At 39.3% G+C, this 23,486-nt stretch overlaps 1 protein-coding gene across 2 annotated transcripts in view; it reads right to left on the reverse strand.

Annotated features, from left to right (window-relative positions):
* The window catches only part of gbf1 (golgi brefeldin A resistant guanine nucleotide exchange factor 1), a 112,854-nt gene that overhangs the window by 21,799 nt on the left and 67,569 nt on the right, over positions 1–23,486 (reverse strand). For both annotated transcript variants that reach the window (XM_022765156.1, XM_022765155.1), the window contains exons 10-31: positions 23,182–23,411; positions 22,814–22,982; positions 22,427–22,638; positions 21,814–21,912; positions 21,466–21,660; positions 20,061–20,253; positions 19,728–19,865; positions 19,564–19,652; positions 19,255–19,457; positions 18,599–18,722; positions 16,689–16,814; positions 9,979–10,061; positions 8,650–8,886; positions 7,545–7,638; positions 5,398–5,574; positions 5,158–5,222; positions 4,771–4,894; positions 3,959–4,030; positions 3,255–3,349; positions 3,012–3,165; positions 1,888–2,110; positions 797–954 (exon numbers count right to left, since the gene is read on the reverse strand). In XM_022765156.1, the coding sequence (XP_022620877.1) occupies positions 797–954; positions 1,888–2,110; positions 3,012–3,165; positions 3,255–3,349; positions 3,959–4,030; positions 4,771–4,894; positions 5,158–5,222; positions 5,398–5,574; positions 7,545–7,638; positions 8,650–8,886; positions 9,979–10,061; positions 16,689–16,814; positions 18,599–18,722; positions 19,255–19,457; positions 19,564–19,652; positions 19,728–19,865; positions 20,061–20,253; positions 21,466–21,660; positions 21,814–21,912; positions 22,427–22,638; positions 22,814–22,982; positions 23,182–23,411 (3,260 nt within the window). The remainder of the gene's footprint in view (positions 1–796; positions 955–1,887; positions 2,111–3,011; positions 3,166–3,254; positions 3,350–3,958; positions 4,031–4,770; positions 4,895–5,157; positions 5,223–5,397; positions 5,575–7,544; positions 7,639–8,649; positions 8,887–9,978; positions 10,062–16,688; positions 16,815–18,598; positions 18,723–19,254; positions 19,458–19,563; positions 19,653–19,727; positions 19,866–20,060; positions 20,254–21,465; positions 21,661–21,813; positions 21,913–22,426; positions 22,639–22,813; positions 22,983–23,181; positions 23,412–23,486) is intronic.

Here is a 23,486-nt window from a genome sequence, read left to right on the forward strand (position 1 = left end):
CTTCTTCCTTTCATCCTCTACTGACGACCAGACATCATTTAATTCAGATGTTATTTCTGGAAATATTTTCATCTTTGCAAAGTTTGTTATAATCTAAGATAGCGGCTGTTAATGTAACGCTAATTAACGGTTAAGTCGAGTGATACATGTAGTTAAAAATCCCAGTGCTGTTGTACTCTATATCAGCACTCATGGAATGCCTCTCGTCCATGAAATTACTTGGTCTGAATCTACTGTTGTATAATATAGAATTACATCTTTTACAACCAATTATAGCAGTGTTCCTCAACAGAGAATGTTGTGGGGCACTGGAAACAATATTTGTGAAAGGGGGGTGTTGAGGTATTCTTGTGGAGCATTTGTTTGAGGCTTTGTTTAGCTAGGTTTAGGTTTTGTTTAGCTTGTGGTCTGCAACATTAAAACCTGCCAGTTCACATGAATGTGACTACACAAGATGGTAAGTTGTTTCCATAGCAACAACTCTTTACTTCAGTGTTTCTGCTTTACAATGCTATGTTATTGCTGTGGTTACAAACTTACAAAAGGGATATTCTGCTATCAGTCTTCCGTGAATTCAACTTGGCATCTAGCATCCAGGCGCACACTATAACGCTATATTATATAATGCTCAATTCAAGAGGCTTTATTGGTATGACTGCATATAATAATTAATATAAACTATACAGCCATAATAAACATAAATAAATAATTTTCTAAAACAATATTCTAAAAGCAGAAACCTGACAAGCTGAGGATGTAGTTGCGTATGTATATGTGTGTATGTATGTGTGCTGACCATGAGCCATCCACTGCTTGCTACATCCACATCAGTTGTCGAGCGAGAGATCCTGGTCTTGCTGTGCTCAGTGTAGACCTCCGAGTCAGACGTGTAGCCACGGTCTAAACTCAGTTCACTGGGATGATGAGAAGACAGCTCGCTGTCTGACTGGGCACCTGTAGATATACAACAGATAAGATGTATTTTCACCATTCAGTACATAATCTCTGATCTTTTTAGCTTTTTCCTCCCATTGTTATTTTTACTTGATAAACAGAAGATTTTCTGAGTTCATCATAGGAAGATGTGAAGACTGCAGTGAACATTGTCTTCTTACATCAGTTTAAAGCAATATGCTCCGTGCTCCTAGCTCCATGAGTTAGCTAAGTCAAATCCTAGTACATGGCTTAACGGCATACAGTCAATGTAAAAACTGATGCTCCACCTCTCTGCCACTTACTGAACAGAGTAGACCAGAGAGAGGTCATCAGTGGAGATTTTCTTCTAAGTAGCTGAAGTTTGTCCAAAAAGTTGCAAGATTTGTCACTAGATGCTTTAAAAAAAAATCTAGAAGCAAATGATTTGGCAACACTACAGACTGTGAATGCCCCTTAATACAAACTATTTGTGCCAATTTATTTTGAAAGAGCAACAGTCAATGGGGAAACTCCAGCTCAGTCACACGGCACTCGGCTGACCAATAGTGGAAATATAATCAATTAACTCAGTCACGGATTTTGTGATTATAGGGCTGGCACTGATGTGATGAGCCTCCTGCATATATATGGTCGTATTTTGTTTGATGACTAATTGTAAACTCAAACAGCCCAAAGAAAATCTATGAATGCAAAATAAAAATAAAAAAGTTAAACGGAAAATATGTTTACATTTTCAAGAATTTATTATCACCATTACCGTTCGATTCTCCTGAGTAATACTTAAACACTTGTAGAGTTTAAGACATCAAATTGTGTAAACAAATATATTCATTTCAACACTGATTGTGGAGGTTTTACACCAGTGGGTTTACAAAGTGCTCATCACTCAGCTGTTGCTACCACTTCCTGAATTTCAGACACAAACTCATGATACTGAGAGAAAAAATTGACCTGTGTCATTGTCAGTGGTGGAGGTGAGCTGGAAGGAAGCAGGAGGTTTCACTCCAGCTCCAATGCACTCCAGCAGGGAGAACAGTGTGTACCAGTCATCTGTACAATGGATGTTAGCTGCGTTAGTCTTCAGGAGCTCATGAAGGCCATAGGCCACCTCCCTGCTGACCCGCGACAAGACATGAGGTTTCATCATCAGCAGGAGACGCAGGGAGAGGAGGACCTGTGGGTGTACAGGGAGACAGCTGGAATATAAGTGAGGTGATTTTACTGGATCTTTTACATACATTGTATATTCTCCAATTCTACCTTTAAAACTCTTCACAAAATAATGTACTGAGACTTTTGAAAAGGCAACAAAATCAGAGTGGCCTTCAGTTCTGTGTCATGACACTGTCAGGCAGATATACCCTTTTATTTGCTTTGATCCTCTTGTTCATGGTTAATATGGAAATAATGATTTGGGGAGCTTTAAGGAATGGCTGGTAAAACAAAACCTGAGTGCTTGTTTGACCTAAAATGCTATCTCTTCTCAGTTTGTTTATATTTTTCTGAAGTGGTGAACAATCTGGTTTCAACATCAGGAAACAAAGTGGAAAACCACTTGTTGCAGTATTATGAAACAGTTACACAATAAAAAAAATACATAAACAAAACACAAAAACTAAGTTGATGACTATGCTGACATGTAAAGAGGATTTCTGAGTATTAGATCATGGGCTACCCTCCTAATATGAGGTAGGGGTCAGCATTAAATTCGGTTTATCAGTACACATCTCACAAAGTCTTTGTTTAGACACAATGCAGGAATTCTCATCCTGTTATTGTTCTGAAAGTCTTACTTCATCAGACTGAAGGTCATCAGTTAATATGATAGCATGCCTCATCCCTGATCCCCTGACATAAATGATTGAGTGTTATTAGCTTATTAGCTTAGTGACCTTGGTAAAAAAAAAAAGAAAGATTCCTCTGTCAATGATATTGGTCAACAATTCATCATCAAAAACCGAAAGCAGTATTTCTGACAGCAGGATGGTGTACGTGGGACTGAGTCAAAATAAGAGCATGTGTTCATGGCTAACTATTGAGCATCATGTTCCATTGTGTGTGTGTGTTTGGAGAACCTGAGAGCTAATGTCTTCTCGTCGTAGCAAGCGGATTGCAAGTCGAAGGAGTCCCACCACAGCCCTCTCCACCAGGAAGCAGCTCTCATTGGCGTGGACACAAAGGTGGCAGAGGTGGTCACGCACTGTCTGCCACACACAGGACACACGGTCTCTACACACACAAACAGAGAATGATCATTGTGTTAAAAATGTGCCGTGAAGGTACAGTATTACTGTGCTACTGACAATTCTTTTTCCTACCTGTTCTCCAAAACGATACGCAGCAACATCTCTAAGCAGAAGGCAGCATCCTCTTCATCATAGGTCTCTTCATCTGGGGTGACTGATATGAGAGCCTGAGGAGGAATTTGTTTGTTTTGTTGTCTTTAAGACTGAAACCATGACGTAACCATGCCATTTATTGGATACAATCATCCAAATTAGCTTCCAAGCACCTTAAACATATACCTATACATATATACACACACACACTCACACACACACAAACACACACACATATACATATATATATCTATATATATAGATATATATTTATATTAGGTATGGGCTTTTTCAGTAATTTCAATATTCAAGTACTGTCATTACCTTATTAAACAGTACTCGCAAATTATATATGTTTTTTTTTTTTTTTTTTTAAAGAACGAAATGCGGGAGGAACTCCCCGACCTTGCCTACTGTTTGACTGTCGGAGAAAATGATATGCAAGTTTAACGCCACACATCTTGAACTGCTAACTAATGTAGCCAAAAACAACACGTGCACAGGTGCACGAATAGTGAAACGCTACTCAAATAATGATGTCAACGAGTACTCGAGTACTCGTACCCATCCCTAATATATATATATATATATATATATATAAACACATACATTACATGTACTGTATATACTTCTTCTAGCTCTATAAAGTAATAACAATAATATGGTAATAAAAAAACAATGACCTTCATCAGCTCCTGTAGTGACTCCAGCTGTAGGAATTTACTCTCTGTGATCAGCTTTTCTGGGTCACATTGCTGTGAAGACAGAAACAGAAAACTCAATGATGTTGACACATTTTACACAGAGAAGTTATTTGAATGGGCGATGGGAAAGCCCAACAGGCCATATAGAGTGGGACCGAAAAAGCTGAGACCCCAAAATGATTTCAAATTTTTGGACCCTACTGTAATATACAAAGTATTAATGCATATTCTAAAAATAATTTTTCACTTTCATGAAAATAAACATGTTGTGGTTTTTTATAATGGAAGTTCACTATTCATGCTTTTATGTGCATGAAAAAAAATAAATAGACAAATATAAAGTTACATTTTAATGTACAGGTCCCAAACCCATGTATACCATATATTTCTACTATACTACTACTACCTCTACTACTACTACTATTTATATGTACTATTGTATAGTAGTATTACTACTACTATAGTAGTAGTATGTATAGTAGTATTATTACTACTATACAGTATATTTATAATACTAATAAATGGATGATGAAATACATTTTCACTTTCACTTCATTAAACAGTTCTTTCAAAGATAAACAACTGTTTAAACTCGTCATGAGTAACGGGACAAGCTTGTCTTGTGGAGAAGCACATTCTGTCTATCGTGGAGATATTATAAATTATATATTTCCAGTCATCAGTTAAGGGTACTTCAGAATGAGACATTATCTGATACAAAGCAAGAAAATAATAAAACATTGCTTCAGATAGTGTATAGGCATATAGGCATCATACTTAGTGTTCAATACCTTTATGCAGAGGATGGCGGCCTGCTTAGCCTCCTGGTTTTCTGTGGATGGGCCTCTGAGTCCTGACTGCTCGGCTCCACTCAACGTCAGCCAGTTAACAAAACTTAACACTGCTGACTCACCACTGATGTGCAACAAAGGAGGAAAGTTACATTTTTACTTTTTGCCTTGGTCAGGATTGTTTAGTAAAACACATTTTTCTTATTATAGAAAACTGGTCTTTTCCTCTAAGAATTAAAGGGAACTTGATGAAAAAATTAGTGAGGAACATAGTTGAGTGATGACAAAAACACAAATATAGCATAAATATAGCTACAGTCATTTGAAAACATACTGTGCTAACTCATGTAGATATATCAGCAGATGGTGGGTGAGATTTGTGCATACCGATTTGAAGGCATTTCCTCTCTTTGAAGAGAAATTTTCCCATTTGGCTCCACAAAATCTTCCACCTGACAGAATAAGCACAGTGTGAACACTGAACAGTAGGTGGCAGCAGAATATGTAGAATGCAGTCTCTTCTTTGAAACAGAAACTACTCAGAGACTGTATCTGCAGTGTTAGAGCAGTCATCAATCACTGACTGAATGGAAAAGAGTATTTTGAGTTGAAACATTGAGTCCTGACCTCGACCATGGCTTTGGGCAGGAGCTCGGCTCTGAACAGCTGCAGCATGGAGTCCATGATGTTCTTCCAGCCCTCCCTCAGGATGTTGCCGTGCCGATGGGCGAGGTCAAACACTGTCTTGGCTGCTGTCTGTGCCTTACTGTTGCTGCCAAACACTATAGGAAGGTTTTCCACAGACTGCAAGAGGAGAGGAGAGAAAAAACATTCTCACACTTACACATTGACATTACACTTTACTAATAGGATTTTAACATAAAGCTTAAAGAAACAGAACAGCACTTTCATTCATACATATTTATTGGAACTTTGTTATCAATACGATATCTTTTTGCTGTCCTTTTATACACTGAAATCTGCCTGTGTCTACTTAATAATATATTAAAATAGCTACTATGGTTTCTGCAGGCTTCACAAATATAAATTTAAGGCTGTCGATACTGCTGAGCATTAGTCCATTCAAGATGGTGGATGAGACCACATTTCCTTTTGTTCCATCGTCAAGATGGCCATTGAACACAGTTACACACAATCCTTCACTTTTTAACACCTGGGTGTCAAACCTACTTATGGACCAAACAGCCAGCTACTATTGGTCAGTGTGTGACATGTGACCCAGCAGGGGCATCACCAGGGTAGCACTGCTACTACAGCTTTCCTCTACCTCAGATTAATCAAGAGTGAACAAGTTTAATTTAGCGCCAGCTAAGACATAAAGTCTGCCAGTGACAGGAGCCGCAAAGAAGAGTTAGCGTTGAGCGGCTAACTCTCAAGAGAACAAAGGGGCGACCAGTTACCTCCTCAGAGACACAGAAGCCACTGCTGTTAGGACTAAGCTTTTATGGTATGCGTTTTACCAGATGAGCCACTAGGGCATCCCCTTGTGTTGTCTTTTAAATAAATGCTTTGGAATACACCTACTGATCTATTTAATGCTGTACAACAGCAAATGTTGCCAAACTGTAGTCTGCAGAATATTTTGAGAACTTTAATATCAATTTAAAATTAAAATAGTATTTTTACTATTAATATTTTGTTAATTTTTGTTAGCCAATAATTGATAACCTACAAAATGCCCAATATTTCCAAATAGAATGCAATTTAATACCCTTTTCATGGTTGCAGGATGACGGAAAACCAGGCCAAAAAAAAAAAAGGTCTACAATTATTTATACGTGAATTGATTGACATTTATTGACATTTAAGTTTGTCAGTACTTCCTAGCTGAATATAAAACTAATTCCTAGTAAGATATTTAATCAGAATAAATCAATTAATGATACCTGGACCCAGAAAAAATGGACGGATTGGTTTAACAACTAAAAATAAGTAGTAGTGACAGTGTTTACTACAAGCCTGACGGTTTTGGCTGAAAGTCAACAAAAAAGTATTGAATAGTAACATAGTGAGTCCTAGTAGTGGACACTGTGTGATGTGTGTGGGACTCTGGTTTTCTTTTCAATTTTGGATCCTATGCACCTGTCACTTTATGATGTGCACCAACTTTATTGAAATGCTGATCTTTAATACTTTTAGAATACCATCTTAGGTCTTTTATGTGGGAAGTAAATGCAATACCTTTTAACACTTTTGAAAATCTTCAAATATCTTGTTTACAGAGATCTTGCACTTTTACTTGAAAGAAAATGTATGACAATTAATTGACAATCTGAATATCCACTATAATACATCACTTGGCATCCACATAGAAAATTCACGTGTGGTAATTGTTTGAGCTCCACTCACTCAATAAGAGAAAGGAATCATATTTCTTATTATATCTTGCTTTTTCAAGGCTCATCTAAATAAATTCTAGAATAAACCAAATAAAACTAAAGACAACATATCCACTATATCAGAGGACGATGCCACTATTACCAGATTTGAAAAATATCATCTCAAATTACAATAAAATCAATTAATTCTAATTCTAACTTGGCCAGTAAGGTATGATTACCAATGTGACTCTCAGCATTGAGGACAGGATCCTGTCTTTTTTTAGTAAATGTGAAAAATAACATTTTACTGCAATATGTTCAGGTCTGAAAAATATCAGCTTTAATAGCAGACAAAAATTTGATTTCCACACTCTACATTAGTAAAACAAGTTGGAGCAAATTAGACTGCTGTGCTTTTCTGAAAAAACCCACCTCATTGCTCAGAGTGGTAAACTTGCAGAGGGAGATGATCAAATTGTCGAAAACATCACTGAAACCATAGTGAGCCGCTATCATTGCACATTTCCTGCAAAGAAAGAAACACATATGACTATACATCTTAAAACATCACCAACACCTAAAAGCATCCTGCCTTCTTAAGGATTTCACCTGTAAAGGCCTGGCCTACTGTTGAATATACAGAGCATTCAGAAAGTCTTCAGACCATTTCAGTTTTTTCACATTTTGTCAAAATGATGAAATAATAAAAAAAAAAATTTTCACTCAACACTTTGAAACATTTCAGAGATGATCAAGAGAAATGGAGGAACCTGAGCTAACTTCAAGTGTCTGAATACTTTTAAATACATTTGCAAAAACATCTAAAATTCTGTTTTCACTTCGTTATTATGGGGGAATGAGAGAAGACTGATGAGGAAAATAAAACTGTAACATAATGCAGAAAAACTGAAGGGGTCTGAAGACTTTCTGAATGAACTGTAGAAAGATGGATTTGATTCCATTTTACCAAATCTCAGGATGTAATTCAGTCAGAAAACTAGGGGGAGTGGTTTAAATTATGACAACTACCCCTTTAGAAATTCCTGCAGTTGTTAAAACATTTCTATAGCAGTGATAGTTTTGTGTGGACACTTGAGAAGAAATGTAACAATATTTCCAGTGCAGCCATAAAGTGTTTTTCCATTTTAAAAAATTAGAAGCAGAGACCAATGGCAGCCGAGGGAGTGCTGTGTTCATCTAATCAGGTCCAGGCAAAGTTTGATGGAAGTGGAGTACAACATTTGTCAGTTAAATAATGAGCAGTCATTTTGAAATGATGCTGGCCAACAGCACAAACAGCAAACCAGAAGTTGTGGGATGAAAGATGAGCCACAGCGGCCTGTGACTGACAAAAACTTTTCAACTACTTACTCCAGTGACTGGGGACATTTTGTTCCTGACCAATAAAGGTTGGACTGACAGCTTGTGGAGGACATGTGAGGTTTGTTTTACAGTGTGTGGCTGTACTTTCAAATCCTCATTCAAAGTAGCTCTCTCTCCCACCACCTTTGCTGCTGACTCTCTGAAACTTGTTTACCTGAAGCCAGTGATGGCCTTCTGGATGATGCTGTCATCCAGGCTCTTGTCAAAGACATAGGAGAGAGCAGCAATGGTCGGACCCCAGGTCATGGTGAACAATTCATGGTCATAGCTGCCGGGGGGCAGGTGGAGGAAAACACCCTCAGGTGTGGCACCCCGATGTAGCAACACACTCCAGACGTAGTTCTCCTTCACTAAACCTGTCTGCTCATCTGGCATCACAATCTCTTCATTCCTATAGAGGAGAAAACATCAGCTCATTTATGTTTGCCAATGAATTTAATCTTTTCACCTTTGCCAATATGAAGATTTACTGCTTCTTTTAAATCGTTATAAATTGAATGTCTGTCAGTTTTGGACAAAACAAACATCCTAATAAGGTCACCTTAGACATCTATAATTATTTGAACATTAATTCATTGACATTTGTATCCAATTTTTGTCAGAACTTCAGTATATGAAAATTATATCTAGTGATACATTTTATTATAATTAATCAATTAATGGAACCATGACCCAGAAAAGTTGGAGGAAATTGATGGATGGATGAACTAATAGAAAAATTATTTATTATTTGAAGTTCATTTATATTGTTGTTAAAATGAATACTTGCAACACTTGTAATTGGCAGTCGTGACAGTGTTTACTTCAAATCTGATGGTGCTGACTGAGACTGAACAGCCTCCTATACACCAACCTACTGTCAAAACAATCCCACTTGTATTTCACAGTGAGTGCAATGTCCTGCAAAAACATTTTATAACTAACATTACCTGAAAAGAAAACTTGCACACTGTTCATCACCTGAAAGACAATGTTCCAGTCCTTAGATGAAAAGTTGTGAAGAGTTTTGGAACTTACGTACCTGTCACTGAGACCTTTTTAAAATCACTGACAACACAAAATGTTTTTAATACCCTCTAATGGCTCAATACTTGAAGATCTGCAGATATCCTGTTTACAGTGATCTTGCATTTTTACTTGGAAGAAAAAGTATGACAATTAATTGACAATCTGAATATCCACTATAATACCTCACTTGGCATCCAGGCCAACAGAGTCACTGGTATGAGCAGTGTCTAGGTTTTTGCATTGATTATTTGTTGTTGTTGTAAATACGTACACTAGTGGGTGTGTCTGCATGTAGATGTTGAGCTATGTACTGTATATGTGTTTAGATGTTTTTTGTTTCTGTAGCCTATTGTGTTGTGATAATTGTTTGAGCTCATCTCATATATAGATAAAAGGAGGAGGGACGATGATGTTCCAAAGGTATTATTTCTCAGCTTTATCAGTCAGTGAGTGTTGTGGTATAACAGCAGCTTACTTGATAGCATTGTAGATGTCCTCCAACATGTCCTGATCAAAGTCTTTGTTTCCATTTACTCCTTTCAGATTTTTCTTGAATTGCTGTTTAAAGAAAAACACTGGGTTTAGTGGAATAATCAACTTTTGTATGCTGGCAGAAACTTTAAACAACTTGTGAGCTTCTGGGAGAGAAATAGACGTTTCCACTGACATTGTCTCCACCAACAAGACGTCAGTCAATCTCAACATGGAGTTTAAGTCAGATAGCCAAGCCTCTATCATTCAGTGCTTCTAACTGAACATCAAATCAACAATTAAAAGGGCCTCAGGTGGAAACACACTTGTTATGTGTCACTTAATATTCTTTAGGCTTAAGCTCTAGGAAAACAGGGATTAGAGCCAAGAGCTTCCTGTAAATAAACATAACCACTCAGTGATGAGTGACAGCCCCAAGGCTCAGTTTTATTCCTTGATTTGTCCCACTGGCAGATATGAAGAGGAGAAACAGGAGCTTCCTGTAGGAACGCACAGAGAAAAAGATATAGGCAGAGACAGACAGGCAGAGCAGATAACCAACACACAGGCTGTCAACTGTTTTATAGACAAATGGAACATTACACAACTGCCCTTACCTGTCATCTCATTGTAACATCCTGCATTTCAAAAATAACCCCACTGCCAATACATGCTGTGGCGAATAATATGCATTTCAAGCTGTTAATCAACTGAAATAATTGGAACCACTTTTATTGGACCCCTCTAAACCATCGAGTGGAAGCCTCTGCCTTGTCGGCCTGTCTGCCTGGAGCAAGCTTTTTCTCACCTAACTGCAAACCGCCCTTTGGAAATGTGTAGGGATAATTTAAACAATATACTGCACTGGCTATATGATGAGGTATGACTCAACAAGTAAAATTCCACAAATGATTTGTACATGTCAGAGAGTGAGACAGAGAGAAAGACAAAGCAAGTGCTTGCTATTGTTTGTCAGTGAGAGTGGCCGATCCACAATCTGTTCACAAGCTGCCCCAGAGACCCTGTTTAGTCTTCATCCCCTGTCAATCACAGACAGAAAAAACAGAGACGGTAGATGAGAGGAGAGACAGAGAGAGACCCCACCCCCTCCACAGTCCTGTCGTCACCTGTTTGGGATGAGTTCAGACCACCACTGGCTACAGCTGTTGGCTGTGGGCTTTCTGAGCCACCAAGCTGCACCAGTGCAAATTCTAGAACTCACAGGGGAATGTCATACTATCAGACACAAATGGAGGCATGTCCCAGAAAAAATAGATGTGTGAATACAGTGCAGTTTTTTCCCTTTGCAGAATTACATTTGTTACACAAAGGCACAAACACAAAGGCACCAGGAAATAGTCCTGCTGGACATAACTACATAAAACAGGAGTAACAAAGTCATTATGATGCCTTGGCAAGTACCATTGGAAAACAGAGTATGGCAATGCCTCTCTCTCATACCAGAAATATTTCTAGTGCAGTTATTTAAAATTCAAACTAAATATTTTGAGTGAGCTTGTACCTTCATGCTGTTTTTTGTAGAACAAAGGCATATAGAATTGTTCAGCTTTTATCTGTCAATGGCAAAAAACGACAGACGTGCACACACACACTTCTCACTCCCCCTGAACACGAGCAGATAGTTCTGTTTATTTGTACCACATTTTCACACCTCTGAAAACTGGACCACAACAAAATTCAATGGAGATAAATGGAATATAATTCATGCTGCTGTCACGGTTACATTGGAAAATGCAAATGTCTGCACTTAAAGGTTTTCAGTGTGGTACTTATTCCGTAGTAAGGAATTCCACAGAAAGTATGCAGAATAACCAGGACACTCTTTCTGTAAAGACTGTAAAACTGAAATGACATGCGCGTGAGTATGTATGTGTGTGTGCATGTGTGTAAAGGGAAAATGAGCTACAAACAAGAGAGTCTTCCAGAGAGAAGGATGGAAGATAAATAATTCTCATCATCTAAACCATTTGACTCTTTACGTTGGACAGTCCTTTCATTTTTCTTTTACAACAACCATAATTGTTTTATCATTGCACATGCCAAGTTGATAAATCGGAGAGGTATTCATGAGCAAGAGCATTTAAGGCCTTTACCACTTAAGCCCAACGGACCGGGTACTGGGTTAGGCAGAACGGTGTGATACATAATTGCCTGTAAAAAGTTGATGGATTGCGGTGGTGGTCTCTTTTTTTTAATGCTTGTAAAAGACAAGGCTTTAACGCTATCAAAACAATAGTCCAAGTGTATTTAGTCCAAAAAATATTTGTTTGGAAATAATTTCCATATTTCTGTTTCAAAATAAGACCCCTATCAACGTAGACGGTACATGTAACCTGCTCGCTCCATCCAACCATGCTGGGTGTCATATGAAACTACAGAAGCTACTCTTGCCATTGATAAGCATAGCATGACAAGCATAGCGTAGACTGAGGTAACCAGCTCATGTCAGCCCCAAAGCAAACACGGGGCCAAACTTCTCATTTTACAGTCCACATGGCACATTTTGGGTTTATGACTAATTGTTCCATCAAATCCCAAAGCGGTTGTTTGTTTCCTTACCCTTTTGTGGTCATTTTGAGTCTATCCTTGCGATTTTCCAGTCAAGTCGGCCGAGACGGGGGCCTGGATAGACTGAGCCCCAAGCCTGAATTTCATACACAGCCTTTTGTTGTCATCTAGCACACGTTTGGAGGTACTGCAGTTTAAACACAAAGTGCTATCGTTTTCTACATCTCGTGAGGTTTCAAATGGTATGTCACACTCCTATGAGACTTGCATCCTCGTGATACTACCCCAGTGTGTAAGGACAAGAGACTTTCACAGCAGATTGGGATTTTACGCGTGATACATGGCCGGTTCAACCTTTTTTGTATTTTGAACTTTGTATATAGTATGTTTTATGTTTATTTTTCACTTTTACAATGTGTACGATGTAGAATCAACATAATAAAGCAATTTAAATGCCCTAGAAGAGATTCAGTGGCAAAGTGGAGACCAAATTATACAATTTAGTTGTTTTTTACACACAATGGTAGAATCTGATGATGCACAGGGTAAATGAAGTGGCTAAGGGTTGTATTGTGTGCACACAGCCTCCTGTAGTGGAAATCATTAGTATTCTTTTAGCCAGATTTCCTCTCAAGAATTAAAAAACCCCTTTGGCACACTTTGGGTACCTTGGCTATCAAGTGTCCAAATGGAGAGTCCACCTGGCCTCCTACTAAAACCTTTGTAGAATTTGTGTGCTTTGTGGTATTCCTACCTACATTGTTACAGTTGTAATCGTGAAGTTGCTGAATAAAATCAGTGGCATCCAAGTGCATGGGACCATTGTTATCATGGTGTTATCCACTGTCTAATTTTAAATAAACTCTCGGCGAGGAAAAAAAATTAAGTTTTTCCTTTAGTTTATCACAATTTACTCAGCTATAGAAACAGTCACAATGTTACTGATATATGGAATAAATTCTCTGAGGTCTTACCTATCCATAGTGACCAAGCTCTTGCAAATGGACTTCATAGTTGTGGAGCTACTCTTGAACTATTTTGAGTATGTCAGTCTAGGAGGTATACCCCCCAGCATCCTTAGGGCTTAACAGGTTAAAGGTGAGCAATAAAATTTTAAGATCAATACGAAATCTAACAGCGACCCAGTGTAAAGAGGCAAGTACAGGGGTGATGTGGTCCTGCAGCAGCATTCTGTACCAGCTGGAGACAGAGGAGGGAGCCTTGGCTGATGCCTGAGTAAAGTGTGTTAACAATTATCGGGCTGAGAATAGATAAAATAGATTTCATAGATGGGCAGTTGATAAAAAAAGACCTAATTTTAGATACTGTCCTGAGCTGGAGGAAACAAGACTAAATGACATTAGCGTTAGCGTCAAAGATTATGCCTAGATTCCTTGCAGCCGGCATTTGATAGAGCACCATGGTTACTTCTAACATAGCTGATGGAGTTAGGGGGACCAAAAAAATTACTTATGATTGTTAAATTTAAGAAAAATAAGGGACATCCGAGATTTAATATCAGAGGCAAGATGAGGGATTTGCTTGGCTGCAACGATCTGTTGGTTTTAAAGATGTGTATAACTGAGTATCGTCAGTGTAAAAATAGTCAAAAACATTGTGAGTTTGAATGACCTAGTCAAGATAATGGGGTATACATATGGAAACCATAATTGGGGCCATGATCAACTGTGTCAGTTGTTAAATCTCAAAAAACTAAAATCGAGTAGTCACCTCTATCTGCAGTTAGCAGTGGACTCACTGTAACCTGAACAAGTGCTGGCTCTGTAGTATGACGTATCTGAAACCAGACCGGAAACTGCTAAAAACACTGATATTGTTCATTAAAGATAACAGTTGAGATGGGATGACTTTTTCCTAAACCTTTTTGTTTGTTCAGAAATTCTGTTTCCTAGTTTTAAATGGAGCACTTTGGTTGAGGATGGGTAGGAATTGACTGTTAACCAAAATTAACAGAGCATCTGGATTGAAAGGAGATATAATGGAATTAAAAGCATCACAGAATTTAGCAGCAGAGCCAGTGTTGAGGATGCCAGAGCGTGTAGGTACTAGAAGAACAGAGCAGTAGGTTTTGAGTGAGCCATTATCTGTGTTTTGTTTTGAGGGATGTGTCGACCTTATGTGCATCTCCCCCGTCATTATGCATACTTGGCAATTTGTCCTCAGTTGACCTTCCACCAAAATAAACAAAATGTACACTGGCTGACATAGCTATCGTCATCCAGACACGTCATCCTGATAAATTGGAAAACAAACAAACAGTAAACATCAATCAATGGTTAAATATCCTCACAGACCATATCAGTGGAAAAAATAAATGCCACTCTTGGACTTCGTTTTTCATCAATCTTGGATCAATCTCAATTTTGCCTGTTAAACCAGTCATTCATAAATACACACAGTGGTGTACACATCAAACTCAATACAGCAATTCTGATTATCATCAATAGCATTCAGCTGGAGTTTAGTACTTCATAACTGTGAGCACTTGGTAATTCTCATTGTTGGCAGTTTAATGGAAGAGTCAGACTGAAATTAGCTTCAATCAGAATTTTGACATGCCAAATTGCAAGGCTGTCCAATGTCTAGCCAGTTTCAGAGAGGGGGGATCTACCTGTTGTCCAGAAATTGGTTTATATTCTTTTATGGCGGAATAATACAGGCAGCAAAGAAGGAGGGATGTTACTTGACTGTAGTGAGTGTAAGGACTGCTTTCAGCTGCACTAGGAGCACATTTTGTGTTTCGGTATGACTGTTCCATAAGCTGCAGTGACAGGGATGGCCTATAGTTGTCACAGGGACACTTCCCACAGAGCGTGGGGTGTTGATGTCACAGGGGGCAGAGTCTGTTGCCATCACAGAGCCTTATATTACCATTTGGGTGGGACTGCATTAACCAACACACAGGCTAACACTTGAGTGGTTCAGGGAGTTACTTATTTTGCTATCTCAGTTTATTGAGATTGGACCTTAACCACTCCTCTATCAACCTAACAAACACATAACTTACCAGACCAATGTGGTCAGCAGGGCTGTGTATTGGCAAGAATCTGGCAATACGATACATATCCCGAAAGCAGGTGACGATAAGATATATTGGGATATATTGGGATACTATAAGCAAGATGGTATATTGCAAAAATTTTTTCAAAATAGTCTACTTTTAGAAAAAAAGTCTCATTGTATAAAGAATGTACAATGTTATATGCATAAACAATTTTTTTTGTTTATTTTTATGCCTTTAGACTCAGAACAGTTGGAAATTTGTTTGTGCTTTAGCTGGTGGCAAGCTACGGTACTGCGTCTGGAAATGGTTGTATCATGTCTGATCCTGATAAGTAGTTGCACCACTGTTGGCAATTTGAGTGCCGAGATTCAGACTGTGAGCAAAGCACTGTACGTGGGTCATGTCTGCAAGTATAGCCGCGACACAGGGTTTTCCCCTAGTGCCGGCCAAACGGCGGACATTAAAGCATTTCCAGCCGCTACTCCTAACGTCCTGTGTCTGTCGGAGAAACACAGACTTCTAACGTTGTAGCATTTTAATCAGGTCTGTTTATTTTTGAAAGGAGGAGATCTCTGTGGATCAGTTTTTAAAAAAAAAACGCATATTTCCCCCTCACTCTGCATCTAGTCCGCAGACTCTCTCTGCCACTGCTCTGTGTCAATACTAAAAAAAAAAAAAGTGTGTGTCAACACTGCGCACAAAAACATACGCGCGCACATGGGGCGTCACGGCAGAGTGGAGACGTGAAACGAATAACCTGAAGATTACCCGAGTTCATGTGAACTACGCTCGTAGTCACTGTAAGTAAGTGCAATGAAATCTTAGCAAGTGAAAAGCCAAAAGTTTATCAGTACACGTGTTCAACCTGCATAATTGTGAATTTGTAGAACGCGATATTTTGATCTGCTCTGCCTGCGCGGGAGGCCTGTACGCTCGCGAGATCTCTTCGTCTAGTGAGAGGAGTGGAAGGAGGGGGAGAGTCAAATGGTTGAAGCCTGCTGCCAACTACCGGTCGGAGTCTTAAATACAACACAAAACTCCACCATACACTGGACATGGTGTGTGTGTGTGTGTGTGTGTGTGTGTGTGTGTGTGTGTGTGTGTGTGTGTGTGTGTGTGTGTGTGTGTGTGTGTTGTGTGATGTTGTGATACTTGCTCACCTCCACAGTCATGGGAATATTCTGCTTGCGGACGTTGTGGTTGTGCTGGTCAGTGTTCAGCATGATAACAGCGTAGGCCAAGGCAAAGCCTGCATCATTGCTCATGAAGGGAGAGCCGTTGACTTTCTGCCAACACACACACACACACACACACACACACACACACACACACACACACACACACACACACACACACACACACACACACACACACAATATAACACACATAATGAATAGTACATCATCTGAGGTTTAAAGCCATTTGTTTCTAACCGAATACTGTTTACTATATGTTACACAACAGCTAACTTTGTATTCTGCTGATATTACAGTGACCCCATAGAGTAGAAATCTCATTTCCAGTGTCACTGCTTAAAATTACTCATCAACTCTTTCCATCAACTCTTTCAAGGCTACTGTTTGTGTGTATGTGGTCCGCCTACGAAAAGGCCTTTACTATGAATAGTTTCCAGGTCACATGGGGCTCCAGCTATTTTGAGAAGTCAGATGTTCCCTCCGGTGGAGTTTGTCCCTTGTCCATCTTTGTGGATGTGTGTCTGTGATAACACTTATGTCATCCTACTACTATAATCTGGAGGGTTAATCATGTGTCACTATTTGATTTATATATTCACCACCTTTACAACAGCTGGAATTATCAAATGATGGAAAAGAGCTTTTGGGCCAGGGTGGCTTTGCTGAATGGAAATGGCAGTGTGTGTGTGTGTGTGTGTGTGTGTGTGTGTGTGTGTGTGTGTGTGTGTGTGTGTGTGTGTGTGTGTGTGTGTGTGTGTGTGTGTGTGTGTAATGAAGGCACCAGGTCTGAATTAACAGACATGAATTTCAGTTGTGCTATAAGAGATGGGGTATACAGCAGGCAGCACCCAGTCATTGTTTTACAAGTCACAGGTTTGTAGAAGTGGAACAAAGAAGTCATTGTTTTGGAAACCACAAGTACAGTCCAGACAGGTATTTGAACTCCAGGTTCTGCTTCAGCACCATCAATTTGAAATAAAATAATGGACACTACATTACAGTGCCAAGTCTCAGCTTTTAATGCCTTGTTTCCACATAGCTCTGTGTATATACCGCCTCCACTAATGGCCGGGGGCATGATCAAGATGAACAAATAAAAGTCAGCACCAGAGTACTGCTTAAAAAAAAGCAAAGGTGGATAAACTCCTGGTGTCTGTCATATAGTGTGAATGCCAGTCAAGCATAATGCACATTTCTACAGCTTTTATTTAATAAATTCAACAATATAAATCAAACTATAATCTTGCCTAACATGCTTTCAAGAGTTAGTTCTTTGGATTACTCATCTAAGCATTATTATCCTATTTCAGTCACTTTGGGTGTTATGTGTGTGTCCACTTGTCTTTTGTTGTCCTTTAAAGCATCCAGTTGTTGCATATTCTGTGCCTACAGATGTTTCACAGTAAAAACCCTGTTAAAAATGAAGTTGAGTTTGTATTTACAGCATAATGCAGTAACTTTAACAGGGCAAACGGGAGCAATCAACACAAAGATTTGTACCAAAATATGACAATTTATACTTATCAAACAGAGGGGATTAAAAGTAAAGGCCTGTCTCAACTGAAGGTCGGATTTTTCTGCATTTGAGCTAAATAAAGGCCGCAGCCACTATTTGAGGTATGCCAGTCAGACGAAAGTCCATTCTTTCATATGGGAACCTCTGTGATGTGTTTGCAAAATTCCTCCTTCCAGTTTTTTTTGATAATTGCATGAATAAGTGGGTGAAGAGGTGTTCCTAATGAAGTGCTCAGTGAGTGTAGAACAGTCAACCCACATCTCTGGATTTTCTGTATTAATCTGAATGTCAAAATGATGCTGATAAGTGATAAAGAAACTGTTAAGACGTTTTAACAAGCAGAGGAAATGTGCCTTACGTGCCAGTTGTCTGTGAAGGTTTCCAGGAGTCTTTGGATAACAGGAGCCTCTCCAGGTAGTCTAAAAGCCTCCAGGTAGAGCCGCAGGGCTTCATCAATGCGCAGCCCCTGGAAGGTGAATGTGCTGCAAAAAAGATTCACATTATTAAAACAATTTCTTTTTTTTACACTTTAGTTATTATTAACACTAAACATGTCAATGCATCATGGGAACCAAAACCTCTGCACCCCTTTAAGACCAGATTGTAAAGTAACTTTCGCATGAGCAGCAAATGCAGGACGTGCCCTGGAGTTTCACCTTACAGCCATTTTCACATATGAATTTGCTTGTTCACACATGCAGCACACAACAGGAGACTGTCTATGTGAGCCACGTTCTCACCTACAGGAAATACTCTGTATAGTTTAGGTGAGGGGTGGCTGATAGAATCACCATCAACACACCCACTTGTTCGCTGTGAATTCTGGGACAATGACCTGCTCTATTTACACATTGGCTCAATAAGACATTACTCTGACTGTATACTAGGGAGCTGGCAGGGTAAAGGCCATTTAATGTCTGTTTCACTGCTTCAGACATTTGTGTTCACATGCAGCTGCTTCAAGTAATGTCTAGAAAAGCTCAGGGTTGCAGTGCATATGTGAGAGCAGCTTACTTCACAAAGCTGTCCAGGAGCTCCATGTTCTTGCGATCGCTGATGTATTCGCCAATCATCTTTTTGTCCAGTCGGGGGTTTTCTCTGAGCCACTGGGCCACCTGGTTGTTGTCCATGGGGTTACTGAGGAGGCCTTTCTCCTGCAGGAACTGGATTCCCTTCTTGGGCTTCTGGTTAAACTGCTCTGTGCCTGTGATCAGCAACTGGGCGCATGACAAGAAAAGCAGTTTGAAGGTGTAGTAGTAGGTTTTATAACCGTCTGTGGATGTGTAATATTACAGCTAATCTAAAGTAATCAATACCACTCACTTTTTTCTTTGTTCTAATTTCCATTAGTTCCTGGGAGTCAGGTAAATATGATGAGAAACGCTGAGGCTTCTTCGGGCCTTTCTTCTCAACTGGATAAAAAATTGACAATTTATATCAGCTTCAACTTACAGTTTCCATCCAATGACAAAAAGCCAAAGTCTCACCGGCATCATTGTCTCCTTGATCCTGTCGACCCAGTTTCATCTTCTCTGCCATCAGATGTCCACTGGTTGGTGGACATACTGGTATGTTCTCAGCTTGTGGAGGAGTCATATTATTGGTACTGCCTAGTCTATTAAGATCTGAAAACAGAAGGAAAATATGTTACATTAAAAAACAACTATCAAGGCCAATGCTGACATTTTTGCACTGAAGCTACTGGTGTCTGACATTTGTGTTGTTAATTAATATATATTAAGATTTTATTAGTATTATACAGTATTATACAGTCAATTGTCCCCGAAATCAGAGTCAGATATGTGTAGGTGTGTGTTTACCAGCTGTAGTCTCTGCTCCGCTTTTGGCTGAACCTTCTCCCTCTGCCAGCAGAGTTTCTGACTGGTCTTGTTGAGCAGTGCTGTTGAGTACTTTGGCCTGACAGTAGGCTTCAGTGCTGTTGATCACTGTGAGTAGAGCCTCCAGTGACAGAAGGTGGGTGGTGTAGAGCTGCCCTGACACTGGGAATGCATTCTATAGCAAGAGGGGATACATTTTTCTGTAAAAACACTTTTGACAAACAACCATAATTAGAGGCCTAAAATAAAACAAGGGTAATGTCTTTCCATTTAGCTAGATTGACATTTTGATGTTCAATAATTTGACATTTGGTGTCTTAAAAATTGCCTTGTCACAGAGCTCAATGTTTCCCACACACTGATTTAATTGTGGGCACACAACTATTTCAAATGGGTAAAATCTTGTTTCATAGATTGGCTCAGCCTCTCTTTGCCCATCAATGCACACTCATGGGCAGGAGGGATTGATTCTCCCTGCGGAGAAGACAGCATTATAATACAGCTGAGCTGTGGAGGCTAGCATGCTGTACATCACATTAACGTTAATTCTTTGTCTCTGACACTGAATGCTTGCCCCTTCCATCCACATGAACATTGACAAATATTTTCAAAGAGTTAAACTACCTGAGGTTAGTCCAGAACAGAGGTATTAGCAAAACAGTGTAACTTGAAAACACACTTGGGAAAGCTAAACAGCCCAACCAGTGTGATTAACTATCCAATTTATTTATTTCAATTTCCAGGGTATAACCAATGAAGATCAGGAAGAGAGAGCTGTAGGAGAGGAGGAGGGGGACAGCAGCCACCATGCTCCTGTGGGAGAGCCAGCTGGGGCAGAAGCAAACACAGAGATAGAGCTGTGTCTGTTGTTCAGTTATTTGTAGTTAAGTAATTAAGTATGCTTAATATGACAAAGTATTTGTCCCTTTTTCAAGGGAACTGAAATCAGTGTTTTTCAAGATTTTTCAAGACCTGCAGATAACCAAGTTTTTAAATCATCAAATCACTGGTGACATTATTTGTTGAACTACAAAATAACGGTAGAAGAAATGTCATTATTTGAATTTTTTTTTCTTGTTTATTCAGACATGATTGCTCTCACATTAAAGGAAAAGAGAAACTCATAAATAAATATTTCAGATCATATCTGAATACAACTGTGTAAGTACATGTAACTCTGCCTCTTTACCCACTAAAACCTGCGCAACAATTCACAATGTGACAAATTTAGAAGATCGATTGTTTAAGATTCATGATGGACACAAAGCATTGTGGTTAGTCTTCTCACAATCTCACTACGACAAAGAACTCATGATGTTTTGAATACCAAGAATTTTAAAATCTTTGTCATCAATATGCTTAAACGTGATCCCGTAGGGGGTGCTACCTTGGACAGCAGTTTGGTGAGGTCTTCAAACAGATTGGAGCAGTAAAAGTCACAGTCGTAGTTGATGTACAGCTCGGTGACAAAGCTGGGAATCCTCCAAAGCTGTACCAGAGCCTCCAGAGCCATCTCCTTCATCTCATAGGGCATTTTAACGTTCTCTGATGTGATGATGTCCATCAGTTTCTTTAGGTACATCTGCCAGTTCAGCACACAGGGTAATGTTTATTGGGTCCTCGGGATCAATCTTATCATATATCTCAATTACATATGAGTACCTATAAGTGACAGTCAACTGAACAATAAACATAATCATCATTTGATGGAAAAAATATTAAAATAACTTGTTACCTCGAGCTGAAACTTTAGATGTAGTCTCATGCTTTCAAAAAGCAAGAAACAAACTCGTATGGAGGAAGCATACAGGTTCATCCGCTCAAAACTCAGCAACTACAACACAAAGACAAATAATCACAAAACATCCATCAAAATATCAACAGAGAAAATCAACTTTCTCCAAATATCATTTTTGATTTTGTTCACTCATTTACTGTCACTGAATTTTGACTGAAGGCAAAATTATTAACATTGTGCTGGAATATCAGAAAATGACACAATAAACCTCCTTAAATTCATAGATTACTTAAACAAACTGATGTATAGCAAAGTGCAGAGCTCATTGGTCCTTGTAACAAACCAATACACCATGATAGCATGGTAAAAATAGGAAAGCATCATTTTAAGTACCTTTAAAAGACAAAAACAAGGATTTGCACGGTTGATCAATTTAAACATATAATTTAACATATAACATAATGTATAATTATTCCCAAGTGAATCTAACAGAATCTGAATCAGAGAAAACTGGTCAAAAAAATCCTCCTCATAGGATTTGTCACTAATTTAGAATCCTCTCCCTTATCAATTTGACAGACAACACAGGAACACACACATTCTCTTTCACCTGTAGGAGGTGTCTGCAGAGCTCATCTTTGACAAGCCCGAGTAATGACTGGTAGTTAGCAATGTGTGCTGACTCAAGTGCTACAGTCAGCAGCTGCAGACCCATGTGCATCATGGCGTCAGTGTTGTGGCGGTCATGGGGGTTGGTCAGTGAGATCAGGAAGCGAAAAAGCTCCCTTAGACATGGGAGGCCATAAGGGATGAGGGACACTCCTAAAAGGGAGGCAAAAGAAGAGGGAGATCAACAAAGAACTTCTTAAGTGTGGAGATGACAGGTAAAGAAAATGACGTCAGTGTGTAAAGAAAACACTGTTTATGTACAATGTGGAGCTCTCAAAATCAAACAGTATGATTATACGAGAGGTTTAAAACACTTCAGTATCCATACCGTCTCTTTGTGTAGACTGTGTGAAACGGACTCCTCGAGGGTTCACATAGTCCATGTCATGGACAGAGGTGCTGTCTGACTGCTCTGTAATGGAGTCTTTGTCCTCCAGAACCTCGGGGATGGACTCCACTGAGGCTGACTGAGCTGGTTCAACCTGCCTGCCCTCAGACTACACCAAATGGAATGACAAGACAAATCATAAGTCATGATGACACAATGGATACAATTTCACAAACTGAAAGTGGCACCAGGGAAAATCTACAAATGTTATTGATCAAATAAGTTTAATATTTGTGGTGCAAAAACAGACCATATGCACAGATATTATTTGTCTTCTTATTGATACAGTATATTCCAAATAGTCCTACCTGTGCATCCAGAGAGTTGGGCTCAGGCCCCAGGAGTGTGGTAGCAGAGCTGGGGGTGTTTGCAGATGAGCTACACTGTTCCAGGTCAGAAAGGTCTTCCCTGGAGGTGGCTTTGGAACAGGTCTCCAGGCCACTGTCTGTGGTTGTAGGGCTGGAAATGGATGAGCCAGCACTGTCTGAGGCTGGTAAGCTAGAGGTGGACAACCCTTGCTCAATGAATGGGACGCCACCTAACAAAAGAGATGCGGTTACACAATAGTGTAAAATGTTTTGTTTCACCATTTGCCCACATGCAAAAATGTACG

The sequence above is a fragment of the Seriola dumerili genome, unplaced genomic scaffold (genome assembly GCF_002260705.1).
Source record: "Seriola dumerili isolate Sdu_G_001 unplaced genomic scaffold, Sdu_1.0 BDQW01000665.1, whole genome shotgun sequence".
In the NCBI taxonomy this organism is placed as follows: Eukaryota; Metazoa; Chordata; class Actinopteri; order Carangiformes; family Carangidae; genus Seriola; species Seriola dumerili.